Source organism: Marmota marmota, unplaced genomic scaffold (assembly GCF_001458135.2).
Source record: "Marmota marmota marmota unplaced genomic scaffold, marMar, whole genome shotgun sequence".
Taxonomy (NCBI): domain Eukaryota; kingdom Metazoa; phylum Chordata; class Mammalia; order Rodentia; family Sciuridae; genus Marmota; species Marmota marmota.
This window is the reverse complement of record NW_026000327.1, coordinates 2,341,166-2,358,123: the sequence shown is the minus strand read 5'-3', so window position 1 is coordinate 2,358,123 and position 16,958 is coordinate 2,341,166. Positions and strand designations below refer to the sequence as shown.

The 16,958-nt window shown below is 48.3% G+C and overlaps 1 protein-coding gene across 7 annotated transcripts in view; it reads left to right on the top strand.

The window, feature by feature from the left end:
* The window catches only part of Sts (steroid sulfatase), a 183,742-nt gene that overhangs the window by 36,794 nt on the left and 129,990 nt on the right, over nt 1-16,958 (top strand). For all 7 annotated transcript variants that reach the window (XM_048797393.1, XM_048797389.1, XM_015505243.2 and 4 more), the window contains 3 exons: nt 14,354-14,494; nt 16,194-16,315; nt 16,395-16,517. In XM_048797393.1, coding sequence (XP_048653350.1) covers nt 14,358-14,494; nt 16,194-16,315; nt 16,395-16,517 — 382 coding nt within the window. In that variant the 5' untranslated portion in view covers nt 14,354-14,357. The remainder of the gene's footprint in view (nt 1-14,353; nt 14,495-16,193; nt 16,316-16,394; nt 16,518-16,958) is intronic.

Genomic DNA, 16,958 nt, shown 5'->3' with positions numbered 1-16,958 from the left:
CACCCATCCATCCATCCATCCACCCACCCATCCACCCACCCATCCATCCATCCACCCATCCACCCATCCATCCACCCATCCATCCATCCACCCATCTATATTCCCACCTCAGAATTTCCACCGTTCCTTTGACAAACCACACTCTTTTTTGAGTCATTGTGGGGTGGCACCCAGAGCAAACCAACAACTGAGGCACGTTGTCCTCTTCCTTTCTGACCCCCTTCCATTCAGCCACCCTGCACTGCCTTCCTGCACTAGGTGACCCCAGTAGACCCTCATGGACGCCCATTCTCTAACACAGACCTGCCATCTTGGACTTGAATGGAAACCCACCTGGGCCAGGCCAGTCCTTCTCCTAGTCAGCTTTTGTGTCTTCTCTTGGCTCGTAGAGTGAAAAGAACTTACACATCCATCAGGAGTGGCGACCACAAGGTGCAGGTCATCTTTGGTGTGTAACCATTTGGGTCACGAGTTTCCACCTTCCTGACGGGGTGAGGGTGGTGTGCACGCAGTGGAAACCGTACTTCAAACTTCAAATTTGGATTTTTCCTGGAATTCGAGGACCACAAGGGCAATCAGTGGACTTTACAGAGTGCTGGGTTGCTGAGCCAGTAGTGCAGTAGCTGAGTTGTACTCAGTGAATTCTTGGCGGATGACGTTGTCTTTCTGTGGCGGGTTTTTGGGGATGTGGCCCATCCTAGGTGCAGGAGCATCTGTGCCAGGCTTCCATTGTAATTTCTTTTCCTTGTCCCCCTAGCCCACTGGGCCACTCTTCATTCTTGCACCATTGTCCACCCTGGAAGATGATCAGTGGGCGCCATCTTGTGCTTGGGCGCTGGTTGTGTCTGGACAAGTCAAGCCAACACACTGGAGAGCGATATGGACGTATCCACCCACCTCTTGCTTTTTGGAGATTTATCAGGGAGGGTTGCACGCTTGAGCCTCGACCATCTTTTAGAGAAAGGGGTGATCAGACATGGCGGGGGGAGGTTCTTGTTCAAACTGGATTCTGCACAGAGGTGGTTCAGGCTGAGAGTGAAGGCAGAAGGTGTTGGCTGTGCCCACCAAGGGACTAGGCTGGGGTCATGCCTCTTAACAAGGACCGTGTGGCCATAAGGCCAATGTGACCATGGGGCAGGGCCCCGGCTGTCTGTCACTTAGCAAGATGACAGAGCCCTGGCGTTGGGGATTTCCAACCTGGATGGAGGGGGTTTCCAGAAAGTGAGGCCACCTCAGTACAAAGGCAAATTTCATCAGCCTTAAATGAGCGCTTGCTCTTGCCACAGTGGTTTGAATTTCCTTTCTGAAAGAGACATCTGGTAACTGACCCCACTGAGTGCATGTGTAGAGAAATGGAAAGAGAGAGATGAAGATAGACAGAAGACAGGTAGGTACATTGGATGGATGGAAAGATAATAATAGATAAGTAGATCAATGACAGATAAATAGACCAGATGGAGATATGATTGATTGATAGATAGATAGATGGATGGATAGGTAGATGGATAGATGGATAGATGGATGGATAGATAGATAGACAGTAGATGGGTACAGTGGATGCACAGAGAGATAATCAGAGTGGATGAATGGACAGGTGATAGATAATAGAATGAGAATCGTTCAAAAAAATAGACTGTAATAGATAACTAGACAGATAACTGATAAATCAAGTAGATGTATATGCATGATTGATAGATGTAGATGATGCAAAGCAGAGAGATGAAAAGAAGAATGGATAGATGGATGGAAGTATTAACAAATCAATGACAGCTAGGCATATGGTAGATAAATATATATAGATCAATGAGAGAGACGATAGGATAGGTAAGATGGATAGATAACGATGCATAGATAGATAATCACAAAAACGTAGATGATAGGCAAATCGATGTGGATGATACATAAATAGGGAGACAGGTAATGATGGGTAACAGAGAGAGATAATGGATAGATGGATGGCTGATGGGTGGTTGGATAGATATGTGAGAGAATAATAGACTGATAGATATAGATGGCAAAGAAATAAATAATGATAGAAGGTGGATGAATGGATGGATGGGTGGATGGAGAGAAATAGATAAATCAATGATAGAAATATAGATGATTGGTGGATAGTGATAGATGATAGAAATAGATACCTGTCATGATGTCCATCTCTATGTGTCTGTCTATCTACCTGAAGAAAAGGGTCTAGCCAGCTCATTCTCCTGCATACTCAAGATGGCTCCCACTTCCACTTGCTCAGCCCAAGGCCCCAGGCAGGTGGGGTCCCCATGGTAGGAGTGATTTTGAGAAGAAGAGATCCCACAGACAGGAAACCAGGACTGTCACATTGTGCTCAAAATAACCCAAGTTGGGAAGTCCAAGAGAGCTGGCCGCTGGCCTCACGCCTTCTCCCGACCCGTGTTGGGTGGTACTGGTTTCTTAAATCTGCCATCGCTGGGTGATTTCCATTGATTATAATGATTTTCTGCGACACTTGGCGAGGAAAAGTTCAGGAGGGGTTATAAATGGGGCTAATCAGGAAGATGCAAAGCGCTTTTGTGGCTGTTTCCAAACATCTCAATGACCCATAATTAAACCATGTTGCCAAATTGTGGGTTCATTATCATCTTCCTGTCGAGAGCGCTCCGTGAGGAGCTCTCACTCCCGTCCACAGGGCAGAGCAAGGGGCTTCACGCCAAGCCGTTTGCAAAGGAGGAGGAGGAAGATGGTTCTTTCTTTGGGGTTGCCTGTCCCCCTTTCTGTTTCATTTCGGCTTCTGTGCATCTTAGATGACCATGTTGCTTATGGACGGATGGAATCGTCTGGTTGCAAAGGAATGATTCTGTAATTCTTCTTGCTATGTCCCCCACCTGGGAGGATAAGGATGTGCACAGTTGGGCAGCTCTTATAAGATCCTGCTCATTGCTTTCTACGAGGCCCGTGCTCCGTCTCTGAGCCGACAGGGGAATCCTCTCTTCTGCAGACACACATTTGAATTTGCAAAAAGAAAAAAAAACAAAACAAAACAAAACTCAAATTTAAAGACACCTCTATTACTGTTTCCTGCCCCCAGGGAAAAGTGGCTAATTCCAGGCGATAGCACCTGTCAAACATCTTCTGAATGCAACACAGTTCTTTCAGGCACAGCATCCTGATTAATCTACCCTTGGCATGCCAATTACTAACCCCGTTAAGAGGCACTACAGGAAAACGTTCAACTCACTCCTTTCTGAGTTACCTTTCTTGTCTTAAAAATATCTTCCTATTAATGGGTACAATACGGAGGATGCTAAAGAATCTAGAAAGAAGCTACCCAAGGGCCCCGCCACCTCTCCCCTGGGTACATACCCAAAGGAAATGAAATCGTCACCTCATGGAGACACCCGTGCCCCGATGTTCAATGCAGTATTATTCATAAAAGCCAAGATGCAGGAAGAAACAACTTAAGTGCCTGTCAAAAAAATGGATGAATGGATGAAACATTGTGACCAATAATAGAATAGTATTCAGCCTTCAAAAAGGCTGCCATTTGTGACTATATTGATGAATCTGTAGGACGTGATGCTAAGAGAAATCTCACGCAATCGCACCTACAAGTTGTACCTGGATAAAGAAATACTCCAAAGGGGTGTTGATTGCACAGCGTTTCATTGCAAAGGATTTTGAGACCCAAAGGAGGGAGCATGCTGTCCAGCGCTGGAGGCCGCCCCCGCCCCCAGGTCCTGGAGAGTTCAGCATGTGTCCTGCCTGTCCCCAGTTGGGACCCCGATGCACACAAACCATCCATAGAAATGACGACTTGGGAATCTCCAGGCAGGTCAATGTCCGGCTAAAGGGTCTCTGGTCTTTTATGTCTTCTGTGGTCTCCTTCGAGTGATAGGGTAACCTCACTGTGTGCCCCTGGAATGTGTCAGTGGGACAAAGGACACTGCTATTCTGTGGCTTAGTGGGCACTTGTTGCTTTCCTTTGCATAGGGGCTGCTGTGGTGCTGTAATTCTGACTCTCAGACTCCCCCCCCCCTCCGATTCCTGTAAACTGAATGGATCTGATCCCAAAATGTTTTCTGTTGGGAAACCTAATTGATGGTATTAGGAGGTGTTGCCTTGCACGGAGCTGAGCTCACAAGGTGCAGCCTATGAATGGGACGAGGGTCCTTATAAAAGAGACCCAGAGAGCCCTGTGCCCTTCCACCACGGAGGACCCAGGAGAAGGCACCACCTAGGAGCCAGGAAGCAGCCCTCAGCAGACCCCGTGTCCGCCCCACCTGGACCTCGGGCTGCAGCTGCAGAGCTGAGAGCAGTCGGGGTCTGTGCTCTATAAGCCTCCCCGGGGCTGGGGTGTTTTGTTACAGCAGCTCAGGAAGACTAATACAGTGATGCACCAGCCCTCTAACCAGTGCAGTGACCTGAGTGTGTGTCCCCAAGTTCCCATGTTCAATTCTCACCCCAGGTGCTGGTGTTGGAGGTGGGGCTCTGGGAGGGGCTGAGTTCCCGAGGTGCAGCCCATGAATGGGACGAGGGTCCTCATAAAAGAGACCCAGAGAGCCCCCTGCCCTTCCACCACGGAGGACCCAGCCCACAGAGCTACGAGCACTCACTGTCTGTTTTCACTACACCTAGATTTGAATGAATGAGTTGAAGCCTAGAATCCCGCGGGTGACTGCAGCGCACTGAATGTGTGTGGCATTTGTAAGTGGGTGTCACCTGCTGTAGGGCGTCTTCTTCACTTCCTGTGCCAGCCACACATGAATACCCTGGCGGGCAGGGATCCCTGCAGACCCGAGTTCCAGGCTTTCGAACTGAATAGCGGGAATGGTGACTGTAGCAGGTGGGGTGAGGCTGGAGGAGGGGGTCCATATGGTAATTCTGTTTTTAATTTATTAAGGGACCGCCCCTCTGGTTTCAAAGGGGCTGGGCATTTGTACGTCCCCAGCAGCAGTGAGCAGGTGACTCCCCCCCCCCCCAATCCTCTCCAATACTCTCTCTTTGTGATTTCATTCTCTCTCTCTGTGGGATAAGAGCCATTTTGACAGGTGTGACGTAATCTCTTGCTATGCTTTTGATTTGCCTTTCCCTGATGGTTAGTGATGGGGAGTACCTTTGGAGGGGACAAACCATATTTTAACCAAAACAGACGAGATGAAGGTCTTCTGTGGTGTTTTGGCCAGTGCATTCTGGAAGACTCCACTCTTCCAATTCTGTCTCGACCCAAGCTCTGTTCCTCCCTGTGAGATCCCCAAGCAATGCCTATTTGCTGAAACGGTCTCCGGAGGTGGAGTAACATTGTGCTATTATTTCTAGCTCTGATCCTCGGATACCTCTAGCAAAGGAGATGAAAGTTGCACCAGAACTTGTTTCCTGAATGCATCTTGCTATTGTTTCCTAAGGCCAGGTGTAATGTTGGAAGCCATTGTGGATATGCAAGGAAAGACACATCTTTTTGTTCAACAGGAAAGGAACTAAGAGAACAGAACAAATAAAAGGAGAATGGATAGTTATAGAGGGTAGGGAAGAGGCTACAAGGGAGGAGGAGATGGTGACCAAGGAAAGAGAATTGACCCTGAAGTCAGTGGCGGCCCCGTGGCCCTTAGCTCGTTATCGCTCTTAAGGCAGTCTTCAAGATCCTTATCTTCTCTGTACGCCTCCCCTCGGGATTCCATCCCCTAACCAATGACTTCAAACCTGAGCATCCCTTAGGTCTTATGGAGATGTGGCCTTCATAGGGAATTTTTTTTTTTTTTTTTTTGTCTTTAAACTTGAGTCTGTCATAGGAAAAGGCAGAGAGAAGGGAGCAGTTGCAAGCTCACCCGGTGGTCAACGTCAAAGTTTCAGTACGTCCTTACATGCGTCTTTCTCACAAAATCCTTCGGTAGTTGGCTCTTACCAAATAAGGAGGTCATCAAACCTCACCTTCTCACCCTTTCCTCCATATCCTATCCCAATGACCCATCTGTCCACTCTTCTCCAAGACCAACAGCGTTCCAGATGTAGTGGGCTCTTCCCATCCCTGAGGGAATATGTTAAGATGTTCATGCTCCTGGCTGTTGAGGACCACTTTGTGGAAGACACTCCTCTCCATGAAATTCAGTGGCTTTGTGTCAATCACCATCCACATCTTCGCCTTGAGAAAGGCACACTCTATTTATTATGCTTAGTAGTTAAGACCAAAATTGCATCAAGAGGATGCAGCATTGGTTGCCAGCATTGAGCTCCTTCAAGTGTACGTCAAGTGTGTTTGGAGGAGGAATGCACACTGTGGTCACTTACTATAATCAGCCCCAGTCCACTGAGCTTGAGAGGCATCACTCACGCTCAGAGACTAGAAAAGACTTCAGAAAAAAAGAAAATATTTGAAAAGGATTCAGTCTCCCAAAGCACAAGAACACCAAAGGCAGTGGAATTGCTTATGGGCATAACCAATGTTTGTTATTCACATTTACACATGTGCCTGCTTCTTTGGAGGGTGCCATTCCATTGAAACAATGCACTTTGCTCTTGGGTTTGCAGAAGGGAGAAAAAGAAATGTGCGGTTTATCATTAAGATAACTACTTGCATTAAAAGGCAACCCACTCATTTCACAAATACAGTTTTAACAATCGGATGCTTTATCAAGACTTCATGACATTGCATATCTTCTAGGGAGTATGATACTGTGACTAAATATTTGCATACTATAATTATGAACTGTTATGCACAGAGTGGGTGAACTGCTAATCATCTTTTGCCTTCCAAGGAGGCCATGAAATATAAACACAGAACTCTGTGTTATAGATTCAACTATTTAGTAGGAAAATTAAAAAAAACATCAGGAGTTCATTGTTTGGTGATATTTGTGAAAACATTGGAATGCTAACTTTTATGAAGCATTGATATACATTGACCTTTAAAATAATTGTTTCAGGTGTGTTATGGTTTAGATATGAAGCATCCAAAAAAGCTCAAATGTGAGCTCATACAAGAATGTTCAGAGATGAAATGATCAAGTCATGAGAGCCTTAACCTAATCAGTGGATTAATCCACTTGAATGGACTCCCTGGGTGGTGACTGCAGCAGGGTGGGTGTGGCTGGAGGAGGGGGTCCCTGGGCTGTGCCTTTGGGGTCTCTGTCCTGTCCCTGGTGAGCAGAGCTCTCTCTGCTCCCTGGTGCCCTGTCCTGAGCTGCTCTCCTCCTCCAGGCCCTGCCGCCATTTTGTTCTGCTCCCCTTGGGCCAGAGCCATGGAGTCAGCCAGCCATGGACTGAATCTCTGATACCAGGAGCCCCCAAATAAAGTTTTTTTCCTCAAAAATTATACTTTTCAGGTCTTTTGGTCACAGCAATAAAAAAAGCTGACTGAAACAAGATGTCATATGTGTACATGTGTATAATCTATGCTTATATCTAGATCTATGCTCTATTTATCTATCTGTGCCTATCTATACATAAACAAAGGAAGTTGTATGGATTGGCATATGCTGTTCTATATATATATATGCACACACATGTGGTAACACACACACAATTTATAATTTATATCCATAGTGTGCCAAAATTGCATGTTTTCACTTATTTAGAATTCAGTGATAAATTGTGTGATGAATAAAAGTTTTCGTCTGTTATATTTCATAAACAGGAGCAAAGAAAGCAAAATACCACGTAGAGTTACCAAACCTGTTATACAGCTTCTTTGAAAGTGTCTGTATGTTTGTAAATTTTAATCTTGCAAATAGCCAAGATAAAGAATGCTCTAACCGTGGTCAGGAGTCCCCAAGATTGATATTAATAGCAGCTAAGCATCTGGCTTCTCATTTTCTACAATTCCCCTTTATAATTGCACAGCTGATACAAATTTCTACAGTAAGTACTCTTCATGATGAATATGATGAATTCTATATTTGCTGCTCATTATTCACACGACCCAGCCACATGCACAGTACATTAGAAGACTCCCTCCAGCCGGACAATGTCCCAATCTTTTCCAATTTGGGGGTGCATAGCGCCCTCCATTTTTCTGGGAGCTGGTTCAGAGTCAGGCAGAGCTGGGCTAGGAGTTGCATTTCATCTGTCACTTGCCATTGTAATCCTGAGCATTTGATTTCACCTCTCAGCCTCAGTTCTATCATCTGTTAAATGGGGGTGGAAACCACGTCCGCCATATTGGTCATTGGAAGTGTGTCTAGAATGGGTAGCTCTCGGCTGGCAGTTCACTACTCTCTGAAGGCTCTGTGTTGCTGATATTGTTGCCTTTGATATTATTGTCATGCTGCCTGTCTGAATCCTTTGCTTCCCACCACCGCTTTTGCTACTGAGGTTGAATTTGGCTGGGTCATTAGGAGGCGACAGAACCATTAATTTGAGAAGTTCCCCAACGTCTGCACTGGGCTGAAAGGTATCTGCCCTCATGACAGATTCAGTCACGTCTGTGCTACCCATCAACCAGAGCCCTCTTAGGGCTACCTGTCTTCCAGAGATGCAGTCTCAAAGTGCATCTCTAGTAACGAGAGCCCGTCGAGACAGGCAGAGCTGTACCCTGAAAATCAGGGAGCACGTTTATGTCAGCAGCTGAACACAAGGGATGTCACATACTCCTTTGTCCCTGCTTTTCACGCTGCCTGTTGAATTTCTCACTGTGTGCTGATAGATACTCACCAAGTTCACCCCCGTCCTTCCTTGTTAGAAAGTAATGGAGTCCGTTCCAGTTAGACTCGAGAAAAGCCATCAGATGATAGAATCGCAAACATCACGGGGCTGTAGACTGGGAAGGGGCCCTTTTGTGGTTGGATGGCAGAAATCAGGACCTGTGAAGCTGGAGTGTTGTGTGCAAACATGGCCAGCTACCTGAATAGCAGGCCCTGTGTCTGGACCCTTTGGTCTCTGAGCCTCCATTTTGTCCCAAGGCTGTGTGAGGTGGACCAACCGAGAGGAGGCAGAAAAGCAAGGTGCAGTCCACAGGAGAGTCTTCTTCTTGCAGAATCTAGTTAGGTGTCACTGAGCATATTTTAAAATACAAAGAGCCAGGTATCCGCTCGGGCTGAATAGCCTATTAAAAGAGGTTTACGGAAGCAGAGACATCCGAAAGCTTATCTTACAAAAATCACAAGTGATTTGATGAGGCATTGAAGTCGGTAGCGATGCCGGCTACAGATGGGTTTTTGCCAATTTTGCACGAGGCTACCTTTCTTTATCGATTTAAAAAGGACCTCTCTTTGAGGATCACACCTTGCAAGCCAAAACCCATGCATTCCACAGGGCTCAGGCTGAACGAGAGTCTTGCATTTTCTTTTCCTAAAATGTGTGGCTTCTCGCGGAGGTTCTCCCCCCCCATCAGCCTCGTTCCCCGATGAGAAAACCGATCGGGAACATTTTCCCCGCCAAGGTGATGTTTCCCGTTATGTAAGCGCAACGTTCATTTTTCTCTTAATGAACAAATTGAATATAATTGCATCTCTAGTTATGAAAATGTTCCTTTGTCTCCCTTCTTCATAATAATTGTGTTTTAGGAATAGCTGATTTCTCCAAAAAAAATGATTTTTTTTTCTTGGCTCTTATGCCAAATTAAGGGTGTTCAGAAAAAAATAATTTATTTTTTAAAGGGGGAAATCATGCAGGTTTTCTGTGAATGTGCTGTGCTCCTCATATGTTGGAATGGTATACTTCCATTTAATTTTTAAGTACTTTTGCATCAACTGACTCTGTTCGTTTGAAACCTCTTTATAAACACCTTTTTTTCTAAGGCTTGCTTGTAGGGAAAAATTAATTTAAAATAGAAAAAGGTCATCTGGTGACTTTAGGTGGTGCTAATTTATATGCAGCGAGATTCTAAGTGGCTCTTAACAAACTTCAATTCCCACACCTTCTTCACGTGGGCTAGATGATAACTCACATCCTAGCCCTAATAATAGCCACGCCAGGCACGGTTGGGAAGTGTCGTTAGTGCTCTGCTGTGCCACGGAGCTGAGCAAGACCATTCTGGGGCTCAGAGACGAGTGCAGACGTTAATATTATTAATGTGCTTTTATCCTTTGGGGGTTCAATTTCAGTAAAAAAAAAATCTGCTCAGGAGCAAGGTCAAGGTCATCATCCTGGGCTCCCTCTGTATATCCCATGCATTTGGTTGTACCTCAAGTCTACCGATTGAACCTGTCCCTCTCCTGCCTGCCTCCCGTGGTACCAAGCTCCTGGTGGGATTATACCAACAAGGGTCGATGTCACCTTGTTTTTTGGATTTTATTTAGAGACAGGTTTTCATTAAGTTGCGTAGGGCCTTGCTAAGTTGTAGACGCTGGCCTCCGATTTGTGATCCTCCTGCCTCAACCTCCTGAGCCACTGGGATTACAGGTGGGCGTCACTGTGCCTGGCTTCCTAGGCTTGTGGTTCCAAGGCTAGCAAGCACAGGAGCATGCATTGAACCGTCTCTGCACATAGGACAGTTTCTCAGGCCACGGCTCGTGGGAGTGGGCCTTTGTGATGTAATGAATTCTAAGGATTTTATGTCGCCCCCACGTCTGTTTTGAATACAGGCTTAAATGTCTTGTGCCAGGAGCCTTGGGTGACTTTTCCCGCCATTTCTGTTTCCGTATTGTGCTCAAGTGGCTCACGACTTTCGGCGCATCTCCCTCCCGGTAAACTCACCTCACCCAACCAGCTCAGCTCCTCAGTTATCCTGCCGACGTCTTCAAAGAACTCTGGGGCATTTGACCCAGAGCTTAAACCCACAATTCATTACTTCATATAAAATGCTAGTTGCCTCTGTGTGAGTGTGCACGTGTGTGTGCACGTGTGTGTGCACGTGTGTGTGCATGCATGTGTGTGTGTGTGCACGTGTGTGAGTGCGTGTGTGTGCATGCATGTGTGTGCACGTGTGTGCATGTGTGTGTGCATGCATGTGTGTGTGTGTGCACGTATGTGTGTGTGTGTGTGTGTGCATGCTCATACACTCCTTGTGTTACACAAGACCGAGGACTACCTTCCTGACCAATGGCTTTTATTTCCTGATCCTGACTCTGCCCAGAATCTGTACATAAAAATCTTGGCTCCTGTTCCTCCAGGGGCGCCATATTGAATTTACACCTTCCATTGGAAAGACCAGCCCCAGCCTGCAGGGAGCCAGGTGTTCCCCCAGGAGAGCAGGGAGAAACACCAAAAGCAAGGTCACAAACACCAAATTCCCTCTCCTGGTTATTTTTAGATCCATCATGCATTAGTAGAAGTCCTAGCCAGAGCAATTAGACAAGAAAAAGAAGAAAATGGGTATGTCCATTGGAAAGCAGGAAGTTAACGGATCCTTGTTTGTAAGAGAGAGCTTCTTTATAAAGGAAGCCCTCCAGAAGACTGTTGGACTAACAAACCAGTTCAGTCAAGTGGCAGGATAAAAAACCCAGCGCACAAATCCAGTGCTGGACGAATGACCCCCAATTGAGCTGGGGGTTCTCAGAACTGTTCTCTGCCTGCGAATCCCTGACTGGATGATCAGAGCGCTGTTGGATGGTTCTGTGTCTCACTCAACCCCAAGACTGCCCCACCATCTTCTTCCCGGGATGGTCGCCATATGCATTTATGGAATGGAAGTGGATCTGGTGGATCTGCTGGTGAATTGCTTTGGGTGGCAGAAAATAGATTAGGTCAGCCAGCAAGTGACCTCTGTCTACCACTTTATCATCCTGGCAACCTTTTATTTCTGTTATCCTAACTGAGTGCCCTGTGGTCAAGGTGGCATCTCAGGATGATGGGGAGGAGAGGGATTCAGAAGGGGGTCGGAGCTCATGGATAAAACCCGCTAGCTGGTGACCCCAGGTGAATCCGTACCCGACTTTCAATTCTGGGCTCATTTTACTAGCTCCCGAAAAAACAGAAGCTGCCAAATTAAGGAGAGAGAGAGGAAAGAGCAAATAGCTAACAAGAACAAACTGAGTGTTTCATTTTATTTTTGCAGCTAGTGCAAAAAGAATTCTTGCTTCCTTTCTCAGCCCACTGTTAGCAGAGAGGAGTGCAACTGGGCTTTGGATCCTACAAGTTTCCCGAACCTGTTTATTAGTGCCAACGGTTTTCTGGTGAAGTCTTGAGGGTTTTCTGTATACAAGACCACACCGCCTGTAAACGGGGGGAGTTGGATTCCTTCCTTTGATTCTTTTTCTTGAATCGCTCTGGCTACGACTTCCAATAATGCACTGTGTATCTCGAGATAATTACAAGAGAGGGTTTTGAATCTACTCATAATAAAGGAGTGATCAATGTTCGGGGGCATGGATATGCTCAGGGTCCTGGGGTTGATCATCACCCAATACCTACGTGCATCAGAAGAGCGTGTTGTATCTCATAAATATTCGCAAACAGGAGGTGCCAATCAAAAACATAAAATGAGTAATCGTGGAAAAACTAACAAAACTGCATGCCTGACTTATTTCCTTGCTTGCTTATCTTTCAAGGAAGGGAATCGAGGGAAATTGAGTTTGCATTTTTTTTTTATGGAAGTGGAAGATATTTCAAAGGGAGAGGGGACCAAAGGGTCATAAGAAGATGGAGAGCATTTGTAAAGCCTGGCTCCGTGGTACCCATGGGTGGCAGTAGGGATTCTTGGATTTGGGTTCACACAGAGCCATGGTGGAGCGAGACGCTGGTACTCTTCCTGTGGTGCCCAGATGATGGAGATTTGGCCCCATGGATTTACCAGATAAAGAATGAATTCCCTGGAATCAGAGGACTGAAATGGAGAAGTCTTTGGATCGCTGGTTCAGGTACAGGATGATGTCCTCTGTTATAACCTCGTGCTTCTCGTGGTGCTGAAGTTAGGAGAGGTGTTGTTTTGTTTTGGTGCTGGGGACATAACCCAGGGGCACTTTGACACTGAGCTATGTCCCCAGCCTTTTCATTTTGCTATTTTGAGACAGGGTCTTACTAAGCTGCTGAGGCTGGCCTCCATCTTGGTTATCCTCCTGCCTCAGCCTCCTGAGTTGCTGGGGTTAAATCACACCCAGCTGGCTGTTTAGACGGAAGCTTGCTCTGTTTGTATGGATGTTGCCGAACGTACTTGGAATTCTTTTTTTTTCCCCCCTCATGGATATGGGGATGAAGTCTGGGTTTACCAGAGGCAGCATAAGTTAAATAATGGATTGCAATGGAAAATGGTCTCTCAAGGGTAATTCTAGGGGTGGGATGGTGTCTTCCATGGAAGAACCATTTGGTGGACTCAACATCTGTTGAGACCAGTCCCTTACAAACCCGTTCACAAGGTGGACCTCTCCTCGCTCTTTGTCAACAGGTGTGTGAGGAAGGAGTTACAATGTTGTTGGGACTTTCAGCTCCAAGCTCAGAACTCATAGCCCCCCAGCTCAGGCAGCAAAAGATTTTACATTAAAGATGAATGTTTGAGTTGGCTTCTTCATTACTGTGACCAAAAGACCTCCCAAGGACAATGTAGAGGAGGAAAAGTTGATCTGGGGCTCAAGGTTTCAGAGATTCAGACCACGGTTGGCCGACTCCATGGCTCTGGCCCAAGGGGAGCAGAACAAGATGGCGGCAGGGCCTGGAGGAGGAGAGCAGCTCAGGACAGGGCACCAGGGAGCAGAGAGAGCTCTGCTCACCAGGGACAGGAGAGAGACCCCAAAGGCACAGCCCAGGGACCCCCTCCTCCAGCCACACCCCACCTGCTGCAGTCACCACCCAGTGAGTCCATCCAAGTGGATTAATCCACATTTTAGTTTACAGCTCCCATAGTCTTATTATTGCACCTCTGAACATTCTTGCATGGCCTCACACATGAGCTTTTTCATGTCTAAACCATAACAGTGTCACAGGGGATGATAATTCTCACCTGGGGGGACCCATGATCCTGGACCCGCACCCTCACCCATCTAAGCATCCTGCAGCGTATAATAGAACTTGCTCCCTCCAACCCTGGCTCATCCATCCCCAGACGCCCATCCTGCAGCGGAGAAGAGACCCTGCCTGTCCCCTCCCGCAGCCTGCAGGACGACGGTAGCTCATTACCTTGCCGTCCACTTGGTATTGTGAGTGCTTTTTTTGCTGAGTCTCAGTAAAACAATCGAGTCAATCTTTATTGACTCCCAGGAGACCTGCCAAGGAATGAAGTTTATTCTTTCTCCTCCTCCTCCTCCTCCTCCTCCTCCTCCTCCTCCTTCCCCCCCAGGGCTTTGTGCATGCGAGGCAAGCACCCTACCAACTGACCTCTGTTCCCAGACCAAGAACGAAGTTGTTGAGTAGCAATTTCCTAGACCTAAGTGTCTTTGGAGCCTATGGCGTCTGGGGTGGCTGGGACATACGTGTGGCCTCTTATAAATCTGCAGAAGGAGGACGGAGGGTCACAGAGAAGGAAGAGGGGACCCCCCCACCCCACCCCATGCTACCAGCGTCTTTCAATTCTCTTTTGCAGGAAGATGAGGGTCCTTTTCCTCCTGCTGGTATTTCTGGGGGGAACCCAGAGCCACACAACGTCAAGGCCGAACATCGTCCTGTTGATGGCGGACGACCTTGGCATCGGAGACCCTGGGTGCTACGGGAACAAGACTCTCAGGTTTGCACGCCCAGCTCCTGGGTGGGCACGTGGCGCTGTTCACCGGCAACGGGCTCCCGTAGAGGTGGACGCGGAGGGACAGAGCTCAGACCACAGGACCATGTGGAAGTCCCTTCAAGTGGGGCACCCCCGGGCGTGGCCTTATGTGCACACAGGGAGAAACGGGGAGCGTGGATTGTCCCTGAGTTTGGGCTTGTCTTGGAAGACCTCAAAGCCACCACAGGAGTGAGCGCGCCCCTCCAGATGCTCTCTTGCTCTGCCGACGGTCTCCCTGTCCCCCCTTTCGTCCCGTTCCGTGTCTTTTCTTGGGCATCTGGCTGGGTTCCAGGTGGTCCCGAGCCTGTGCCAGCTCATCGGAGCTTAGGGACCTTTATTGTCACTTCAAGACCCACCACCCGGTTCTCTGTCCATCTCCAACCCACCTGCACTCTCCTGGGCCATGTGGGCTGCAGGAACAGGACACCCCAGCCCGGGGGGGGGGGCTTATCAGCAAAACGTGTCCTGCTCTCAGCCCTTGAGGCTGCAGCCCGAGGTCCCGGCGGGGCTGACCGGGGTCAGCTGAGGCTGCTTGCTTCCTGCTCCCAGAGGGTGCCTTCTCCTGGGTCCTCCGTGGTGGACGGGCAGGGGACTCTCTGAGGCACCAACCCTATTCATGAGAATCTCCCCTCACAGATCCTACCTCCTAATACCATCACCTTGGGGTTAGGTTTCCACACAGGAGATTCAGGGCATCACTTGCATTCAGACCCTAGCCCTGGCCAAAAACCCACGAGGAGCAATGTCACATTTTACGGTGGTACAGCTTTTTAAAAACCAGGGATAGCTCCAACAGTGGGGAGAACACAAGGTGGGGCAGATTCGGGGCACCCAGCTCACGGGTATTAACCAGCACCTCCTGGAGGAGGACATAGGGTTGGGAAGCCCTGTGCCTAGAACTGCCATCACTCGGGATGTCATGCAAGGGCCCTGTGGTCGCTGTGTGATAGGCGATGGGAGTTCCAGATTCCTTTTCTCTCGTGAACAGTGAATAAACCCTGCTCCCTGTGCAGAAGACCAGTATAACCTAAATTAAAAGAGAGGGCACCCAGCTCTAAAACTGGATGATTCTTCGAAAAATAGTAAGAACAACTTGCTCATAAGACATCGCCAAGGGTACCTCACGTTACGCCTGAATCTTCTTAACTTTTAGGCATTTATTCACTTATTTTTTAGCTGTTCAGCTTGTCGGGTTATTGTGTTTATTCGTGGTTGACAGATAAAGAAAGTGAGGGACAGGAAATCAAGCAACTTGCTAAACTTCACACCACAAGTGACCGCATTGAACTTGTTGTTTTTGAAAGAGTCCTGCAAACTGGGTGCCGAGGCGCCCGCCTATAACCCCAGGGGCTCCCGAGGCTGATTCAGGAGGATCGCAACAGTCTGCTTGGCATTCAAGCCTTGCCCCCCTTCTGTCCCACGAGTCCACTCTTCCCATCCCCCAAGGCCAGAGGGACCAGGAGCCTGGTGCCCTTGGAGGACATGAGTGGACCCACGTGGATCATGGTTTGGTTCCCATCTTGAGTTCCGTGCCCCCACTTGCTCCCCTCCCCTACATGACACCAGTTGCCCTCGGTCCCTGAGAGGGTTCCCCGTGTCCCAGAGGGACCAGGTCAGCTTGGCTGGCACGGTCCTCACCAATGGCGCGGTTCTTTCACCCCAGGACACCCAACATTGACCGGCTGGCCAGCGGGGGGGCCAAGCTGACCCAGCACCTGGCGGCGTCGCCCCTGTGCACCCCGAGCAGGGCGTCCTTCATGACGGGCCGGTACTCGGTGCGATCGGGTAGGTGACCATCATCCTGGGGGACGGCCAGCTCTAGGGTCACTCTGGTTCTTAAGGGCGTCTTCCGTTGGCCCCTCAGGAATGGCGTCGTGGAACAGAATTGGCGTGTACATCTTCACGGCTTCCTCTGGAGGGCTGCCCCCCAGTGAGGTCACCTTCGCCAAACTCCTGAAGAGCCAGGGCTACTCGACGGCGCTGATAGGTATGGAGTCCTCAGGAGGGTGCAGGGGGGCGTGGGCAAGGCTAGCCAGAGAGCAGGACAGGCTCGGGCAAGCTCAGGGCGACGTCACCCGCACAGGGCACATCGTTACATAGGGAGCCTCGGGGACGGTGTCACCCAGACAGAGCACATTTTACATGGGGGTGAAGGCACTCGGCTCAGGGCAAAACCATGATGAGCATGTCAGGCTAATTGTGTGTGAGTGTGTGTGTGTGTATCTTTATATGAGTTGGTGTATATGGATGGATGGATGGATGGATGAATAGATGGATGGATGGATGGATGGATGGATGGATGGATGGATGAATAGATGGATGGATGGATGGATGGAAGGATGGATGGATAGATGGATGGATGGATAGATGGATGAATAGATGGATAGATGGATGGATGGATGGATGGATGGATGGATGGAAGGATGGA